The sequence below is a fragment of the Mirounga leonina genome, unplaced genomic scaffold, assembly GCF_011800145.1.
Source record: "Mirounga leonina isolate KUSES-001 unplaced genomic scaffold, KU_Mleo_1.0 Mir_376, whole genome shotgun sequence".
Classification (NCBI taxonomy): domain Eukaryota; kingdom Metazoa; phylum Chordata; class Mammalia; order Carnivora; family Phocidae; genus Mirounga; species Mirounga leonina.
In genome coordinates this window covers 4,008,803-4,017,580 of record NW_023270718.1, presented here as the reverse complement: position 1 = coordinate 4,017,580, position 8,778 = coordinate 4,008,803, and the positions used below count along the sequence as shown (strand labels likewise).

The window sequence follows — 8,778 nt, the reverse complement described above, 5'->3', positions numbered from 1 at the left end:
TTGCAAACTTGAATGAGTTTGGACAGAAAGTAATAACGATTATTGTAAGGAGACAAATCCTTTATCATTGAAATAAAATAGTTACCATGTGGTACATGGCGCCCCGGAAAATACAGTTAAAGCAAAAGGAAAAATTACAAATCACCCACAATTACACTACTGAAAATAAGCACCACTGAAATTGTGAAGCACCTCCTTCAAAATATTATCCTTGCTGGATTATAATTTAGTAAAATATTTGTATTTTATTCTAGTCTAAAGGCTAAATCTAGTGAAATAAATATTTGCTAAAAATTGTGTCTTTCGGGGCACCTGGCTGGCTCAGTTGGCAGATCATGCAACTCTTGATCTCCGGGTTGTAAGTTCAAGTCTCATGTTGGGTGTACAGATTACTTAAACAAATAAAATAAAATAAAATTAAATTAAATTAAATAAATTGTGTTTTTCAGATGATGATCCACCAGCTGAAGGTGAGTTGATAAAAACTCTTTTATTAGAGTTGCTTTTTCAATTTGGCAATAAAATGTAAAGTTGTTAAATATTATGCTTCTTTTCCTAGTAAGAAATCATATTTTTCATGAGAAACTACTATTTTATGTCCTCGTATATAAGATAAAGTACAATCTATGTTAAAGATAATTAAGGAAAAAGAAGAAGAAAGTAATTATAATATTACTGTCAATTTTACTGTTAATATTTTTGAGTGATCAAATAGATCATCCCATACAACTTCATAATATGATTTTCTTTTTTTGCAAAAACAGAGTCTTACAGAACATAATGAAATAGAAAATGAAGATGAAGTGCAAATGTTTTCATATCTATTTATATGTTCCTCTTTGTTAATGTCTGCAGTATTATAAAGCTATATATTTAAGGGGTGCCTGGGGGGATCAGTGGGTTGAGCGCCTGACTCTTGATTTCAGCTCAGGTCGTGATCTCAGTGTTGTGGGATTGAGCACCACCTCGGGCTCTGCACTCAGCATGGAGTTTGCTTGTCCCTCTCCCTCTGCTCCTCCCGCCACTCCCGCTTTCTCTCTCGTCTCTCTCTCAAAAATTTTTTTAAGCTATATATTTTATTTTTAAATTCCCTTACTGATTGGTATTTTGGGATTGATTTCTATTTGGAGAAGTATTATCAGCCATGCTGAAATGAACATTCTTAACCTGAATGTCATTCCATCTGTCCAAAGCATAGATGTGTCTATTGTGACCAATACTAGTTGACATTGGGGAGGTGGGGTGGAGGGGTCCTAATGCATGTGATATTTGCAAAAAGGAAATAATCCATTAACCAGAGAAAATAAGAAGTACAATTATTGTATGATTCATACTTTAAAACCTCTAGGAAATCTAGTAAAAGTTACTAGCTTCAATAAAAGAATCTGGCTTTGTGGCTGGATATAAGATAAATATACAACAGTCAGACACTGATAGAAAAGAAAATCATTCTATTTTACATCAATGACAAAAAACACTTTGGGGTTAAATCAGCAAGAAATGTCCAGGACTTAAATAAGTAAATGATAAAATCATATTGAAGAACATAAAGCAAATTCTAAATAATAGATCATGCCATGTTCTTGTTTGGAAGACATAAGAATAGTGAAATAAACATCAGCTTCAAATTTTCTTTTTCAGAAACTATAATTCACTTTCCAGAAGTCAAAGGTAAGTTCATCAGAAAACTTTTGTGAGTAAAGTATATTTTCTTTTAATTTTGTAAAAATGGGGAGATCAGTAGGGTTTTTCCTGATAAAATTTTTTTCTCTTTTCATAAATTTGATAAAAGCAATTTGTAAGCAGGTAAAGAAAAACACGAAATAAAGTCACCCTGAACTTTACTGGCACTATTCTTTAATTTCTGCCAATATAACAGAAAATACCTGGTTTTAAAATTCACATAGGAAAAATGTACAATAGTAATTAGGAATCTTATGGAAAAAACATGCTAGAGAAACACCCTGTATTATCAGATATTTAAACAAACCACAATTATAATAATATAAATAGCATGGTGTCAGCCAAGAATGCATCAAATAATAATAAGTAATCTTTTCTGATGCTTGCTGACTTCAGACTCTGCTCATTCTACCCTGCACCATCTATTTTAAAGCAAGACAGGAATCATCTGTTTTAAAGGCAAACATTTAAAAATTGTGTAAATAAATCCAGGTAAAACAGCACATTGATAGGAAAGATGAATTGCTATTGTCCTTTGAGGAAGCAATACCCAACAATGTTAACAATTCATATGTGCTTTAACCTAATAATCTTAGTTTTGGGATTCCAGTCTGTAGAAATAAATGCTTCGGTACATAAGGATTTACATATATGGAAAGTTTGCTTCTGCTTTATATAGAGGGAAAACAATCTGAATAAGAGAAATACTAAGTAAATTTGGCAAAATCCATATCACAGAATATGAATTGGCATTAGAAAGGAGTTAGAGCTACAAAGGTTAAAAGAATACATTGGATAACTTTTTTGGCTTAAGTGGGTGGATAGAGATGTCCTTCATTGAGGAAGAGACTGATGAGTTCAATTTTAGAGAAAGTTCTGAACTCTGTCTTAAATGGAGGCCAGGAGGGGGAAAAAAAGATACGTTGGAAAGGATTTTTGTGATAGGTTAAGTTAGAAACAAGTTATGGATATAAACTATGATTCATTTTAGGAGGGAGCAAAAACTCTGTGCATGCGTGCCCATATATAATATGTATGGCTCTCTGTATGTTGTATGGATGTATGGGTATGTATACATAATGTCCATATATACGCATGGAGAAAACGGATAGATACAAACCAGGCTATATACATTGTGTGTGTGTGTGTGTGTGTGTGTAAGAAGGTGAAGAAAAGAGATGCAGGGGAGATTGTTTAATAGATAAGTCTCACATTTATGTTTCTGAGCTTAGGATAGGTTTCTGGAACTGGGGGCCAAATGCTAAGCAAAATATCAAGAGTGTTTATATCATGGAGAAAAGTGGGAACCAGAGTAAGGGTTGAAAACAAGAAACCTTTATTAGTAGGGGTTGAACAGCTCTGCTGTTAGGTGATCCAATAATGTTCAGCAGAACCCCAGGCAGAGGCTCTCATTTCAGTACAACCAGGGGAGGTCAAAAGTAAGTTCATAACATCTCAACTAAGACTCCCAGAGAAAGACCAAGAATTTTTGTTTTCTCTAGATGGCAAATGTTTCTTTCCATTCCACTACAAAAATGAAATATTCTATGACTGCATCACGTTCAGGACGAAACACAAGTGGTGTTCCCTAAATGAGACTTACCAAGGATATTGGAAATACTGCTCTGAAGATGGTAAGTGTCTTGCCTCTGAACACCCCAGGGTGGTTGGTGATCTCTGTTCAAGGAGATCCGCGAGGGGGCGCTGTAAAGGGACTCCGCAGTCAATTAAATTGTGAAAACGAGCTTTGTGCAGGTCTCTGACAGTATGAAAATCACATTGCACCAAAGACATATTATGAGAGCTTCAACCACGTTACCTTGAAAAGAAAGCTTTTAGCAAAACCTCAAACCCCCACCGATGTTGCAGAGTGGATGGTGCTGAATGGGATGGGGTGTGTGAGCCCACACACGCGTGCATGAGAGGAATGGCACAGAGGCGGTACAAAATAGAAAGATGTCCTCTCCTGATTGCTTCTCTTCTCTGTAGACTTTGCAAAATGCGTGTTTCCCTTCTGGTACAGACACATGATCTACCGGGAATGTACTGAAGATGGGGACGCTTTTGGGAAAAAATGGTGTTCGCTGACCCAGCATTATAACAAGGACAAGATTTGGAAATACTGTGACTGATGGTGAGATTTTCTGGGAGGGGCACGAAAAGGTCTAATCGTTTTCATTGGAAATAATCTCCAGTTTCTTTGGTGAAAGGAGGAGATAAGACCCTCCTTATAAGGTTTTTTTTTTTCCCCCTGAGATATGAGTTGAAAGTGATCCAACTGTAAATAACTTGGGGTTTTGGCCATGGATTGTGGATGATGAAGTTTTGATATGGAAACCTTCTTCTAGTGACTTATACTTACTAATACTTATACTTACTAATTGGGTAAAATTAGGCCTTTAAAAAAAAAAGTCTATGGACTTTGGGTGATAATGAGGTGTCGGTGTAGGTCTTTCCATTGTAATTGAATGTCCCACTCTGGTGAGGGAGGTGTTAATTTGGGGGAGGGTGTACCTGTGTGGGTGTGGGGGGATACGGGAATTCTGGGTCTTCTCAATTTTACTATAACCTAAAACTGCTCTTAAAAAATAAAGTCTATTAAAAATGCATTACCTTGGGACACCTGGGTGGTTCGGTCAGTTAAGCGTTTGCCTTCAGCTCAAGTCATGATCTCAGGGTCCTAGAATCGAAGCCCACGTCCCGCTCCCTGCTCAGCGGGGAGTCTGCTTCTCCCTCTCCCTCTGTCCCTTCCCCTGCTTCCTCTCTCCCTCTCAGATAAATAAATAAAATATATTTTAATAAATAAATACGTAAAAGAAACTACAAATCAAGTGGATTAATTCACAGTTTCCATGGTCATGACTTTTATTATATAAAAAGGTATTAAGGTCAAAAAGCAAAGCAGGATTTATCACGTGACCCAGAAATTCCACTCCTGGGGATGGATATACCCAAATTAATTGAAAGCAGGGACTTGGATAAATATTTCTATGCTGATGTTCTTTTCAGCATTAGTCACAGTGGCCAAAAGGGGGAAGCAAGCAAGTGTCCATCAACAGATGAGTGGATGAACAGAATGTGGTGTATCCCAACATTGGAATATTATCCAGCCAAAGAAAGTAATGAAGTTGATACATTCCACAACATGGATGAATCTTGAAAACATTATACTGAGTGAAATAAGCCAGATACAAAGGAATAAATACTGCGTGGTCCCATTTATATGAAATATCTAGAATAGGTAAGTTCATAGAGACAGAAAGTAAGTCAGAGGTTACCAGGGGCTAGAAGGAGTGGGGAAGTAGAGAGTCTCTGTGTAATGGATATAGTTTCAGTTTGGGGTGATAAAAATCTTTGGAAATAGACAGTAATCTACTTTACAGTGCACAACATTAAATATAAGTAATGCCACTGAATTGTACACTTAAAAATGTTAAAATAGCAAATTTTATTGTATATATAGATCTCCATGATTTTTAAATATTAATAATATTTTTAAAAGGTACTATAAATAAAAAGATTTATAAAATTGAATTCTATCCTGGGACGCCCCAACTCGTGCTCTCTCTCGTTCGCGCTCTCTCTCAAATAAATAAAATCTTTTAAAAAAATAAAAATTAAAAATTAATTTAAAAAAATAATAAAAACGCTGCAGAACTGGAGGGGAAATCAGAGAGTATTGCATGTGTATCCAATATGTATCCAATATTATTTCTAATATTTTAAGCTGATCCCAAGGAAAAAAAATGTCTTGTAACTTTTTATGGTAACAGACGGTGACCAGACTGTGGTGATCATTTCGCAGTGAACACAATATCAAATCGTTTCATTGTGCACCTGAAACTAATACAGTGTTGTGTGTTAATATAATTCAATAAAAAAACATATACATGTATATCTGCCAAATCATATTTTCAAATGTATTCTTGCTGTAGGTCATGGTGCCCCCTACAAAAACTTTGGAAGCACTGTCTTTGTGGACCCAGAAGACTCATTGTAATCTTTCATGAGAAACAGGAAACCTAAAAAGAATGTTTTTGACTTATTTTTCTAGTCTTTGAATGCTCATAGAAAGGACTGTCTTTGAAGTGGGCTTACTTGTCTCAGGAGAGCAGCAGAACGCGCTGTGACTGAGCCCAGGTGTTGGCAATTAATCCTTAGGTGCACAGTGATCGTAGGGAGTGGTTGACCAGAGAGACATCTAGTGGTGATAAATAGATCATAGGGTGTTTTTTTTTTTTTTAGAAAGAAAATCAGCTGGGGCGCCTGGGTGGCTCAGTCGGTTGAGCGACTGCCTTCGGCTCAGGTCATGATCCTGGAGTCCCGGGATCGAGTCCCACGTCGGGCTCCCTGCTCAGCGAGGAGCCTGCTTCTCCCTCTGACCCTCCCCCCTCTCATGCTCTCTCTATCTCACTCTCTCTCTCAAATAAATAAATAAAATCTTAAAAATATAATAATAAAAAAAATTAAAAAAAAAAAAAAGAAAGAAAATCAGCTGAAAGCTTGCTATTGGTTACATGGAGGAGCCAAAGAGCCAATCTCCTACCAAATGTCCAGGTATGAATCAGTTCACAGCTTCGATGTCCCTTGAATGATTGGGAGGCTGGACAACTGTGAAGCCGTATACCACAGGTATACACTCTCAGCCTTCTTAGTAGACTTCCCCAACGGGGCACAGTGTTTAGTGTCCAGGAGAAAGGGAAATACATAAACTTTCCAGGGTCTCCTGAATACTGGTTCTGAGTGAAGATTAATTTTCAAGGACTCAGACCACCACTGGGATCCAGTAATTTGAGTGGAAGATTCCAGAAACATGAGACAGAGTCCTCACTTGAGTTCGCTTTGCTCTTGGCTCAGTGAGATACCAAACACGCCTTGCAATCATTTCCCCAGGTCCTGGGAGTGATACAGTTTGAAAAAATATTTTCAGAAAGGTTTACCATTCACATTGGTTCCCTCACTCTTGGACTATCAGCCATTACACCGGAGGTCACTGTTGCTGGTGTCCTACTAGAATGGGGCACAAAGAGAAATGCTCTATCTCTTGGGAATTTCAGAGATAAATGGCACCAAAGATAGACATGAAAGATTGTTACAACCCTATTCATTTCTCTAAAAGGAACAACATAAAAGGCTGCCGAGAGTGGCCATGATATATTATCATGTCAATCCAGTGGTGATCCTTCGGCAGCTGTTGTTCTAAATTCATCTCATTACTGGAGACCCTGGTCCTGGGGTAAGCAGCTACTTAGAGAATGTCATTACATGGCCCCATCTAACTGCAGAAGAAGCAGGCAAATACAGTGTAGCCAGCCCCCCATATAACCAGCTCCCATTGTGCTACAATGATGGGGGGAGAATGGACTTCTGTAAGCAGCCCTCCATCATGACTCCTGGAACACATTCCACTTGGATTGAAAGAGCATCTTGTGATAGGACCATTCTACAGAACTGACTTCCTCCATGGAGCACTTACTATTTCCTATGCAGAACCATAGAGATGTTCTCAGTTCTGCAGTTATGTGCAAAATTTTACGCAGGACATTGTTTCATGCTCTGAAGCTATCAGCACTTTGAAGAACACAAATGTAGTTACGAGTGTTGAACCACATCAAAACTGGAAGCTGGAAAAAGTACCCTTTAGAAAATTTCAAATTATTCTATTGCATTGGTCTACATCTGTCTTTAAGTCAGTATCACACTATTTTGATAACTGTAGCTTTTGAAATCAGGAAGTAGGAGACCTCTAACTTTGTCTTTTTTTCAAGAATGTTTTGGCTATTCAGGGTCCCTTGAGATTCCATATGAATTTTAGGATGGCTCTTTCCTATTTCTGCTATATATATATATCTCATGGGCATTTGGTAGGGATTGAATTGAATCCGTAGATCATTTGGGAGTCATATTGACATCTTAACAACACTGAATCTTCAATCCATGAACATAGGATATCATTCCATTTATCGGTGTTGTCTTGAATTTCTTCCAGCAACATTTTATAGTTTCCAGTGTTCAGATCTTTCACCTCCTTGGTTAAATTTATTCCTAAGTATTGTATTCTTTTTGGTGCTATTGTAGATGGGTTTGTTTTCCTAATTTTTTTTTCAGATTGTTCATCGTTAGCATAGAGAAATGCAACTGAATTTTGTGTGTTGATTTTGTATCCTGCTACTTTGCTGATTTTATTAATTAGTTCCAACCGTGTGTGTGTGTGTGTGTGTGTGTGTGATCTTTAGGGTTTTCTACGTATAAGATCATGTTGTCTGTGAACAGAGATAATTTTACTTCTTTTCCAATTTGGATACCTTTTACTTCTTTTTTCTTACCTAATTGTTCTGGCTAGGACTTCCAGCACTATGTTGAATATAGAAGTGGTGAGAATGGGCATCTTTGGGTGCCTGGGTGGCTCAGTTGGTTAAGCGACTGCCTTCGGCTCAGGTCATGATCCTGGAGTCCCGGGATCGAGTCCCGCATCGGGCTCCCTGCTCAGCAGGGAGTCTGCTTCTCCCTCTGACCCTCCTCCCTCTCATGCTCTCTGTCTCTCATTCTCTCTCTCTCAAATAAATAAATAAAATCTTAAAAAAAAAAAAAAAAAAAAAGAATGGGCATCTTTGTCTTCTTCCTGATCTTAAAGGAAAGTTTTCAGGTGTTCATGGTTGTGTGTGATGTTAGCTGTGAAGTTCGAGAACTAACCCTAAGTTAAATATTTTCCTGCTAAATTTTAGGTTTAACTGTTGTTGTTCAGAATGAATACACATTCTGAGATCCTAGAACCAATGTTCATTTGAGACCCAGGTGCCCCTGGTGGATCTTTTAATATGTAGATTCTGATCTTCTTTTATTTTTGCATAGTTTTCTTTGATTGTATCGCAAATACTATTTTTCTTCCTTTGTCTTGTTATTCTTTTTCAGGGACACGCATTATAAATGTCATGTAAGTTGCTTTATTTCAATCACAGCCTCTATAATTCCTGTTATATTTTTATCTTGTTTTCATCCTCCTGGGCCTTTCTTAAATGCCCCTTCTTGAGTCTGCACTTAGAGCTACTGTCCCTTGGCCACATTTTAATTTAGTTTTCACTTCGGACACTTTAT

The 8,778-nt window shown here is 37.3% G+C and overlaps 1 protein-coding gene across 1 annotated transcript; it reads left to right on the top strand.

The window, feature by feature from the left end:
• The first annotated feature begins 1,577 nt into the window (after positions 1–1,577).
• On the top strand, positions 1,578–3,815 carry BSPH1 (binder of sperm protein homolog 1). Its single transcript, XM_034986489.1, has 3 exons — positions 1,578–1,671; positions 3,186–3,317; positions 3,673–3,815. Exons 1-3 carry the CDS (start codon positions 1,578–1,580, stop codon positions 3,813–3,815), a joined length of 369 nt encoding a protein of 122 aa, XP_034842380.1.
• The last annotated feature ends 4,963 nt before the right edge of the window (positions 3,816–8,778 follow it).

Excerpts from the sequence above, each read along its gene's own strand:
- BSPH1 (XM_034986489.1), top strand. The coding sequence starts at position 1,578 with ATGTTCTTGTTTGGAAGACATAAGAATAGTGAAATAAACATCAGCTTC. Across the intron at positions 1,672-3,185 it reads TCACTTTCCAGAAGTCAAAG|ATGGCAAATGTTTCTTTCCA; the intron begins GTAAGTTCATCA and ends TGTTTTCTCTAG. Across the intron at positions 3,318-3,672 it reads GAAATACTGCTCTGAAGATG|ACTTTGCAAAATGCGTGTTT; the intron begins GTAAGTGTCTTG and ends TCTTCTCTGTAG.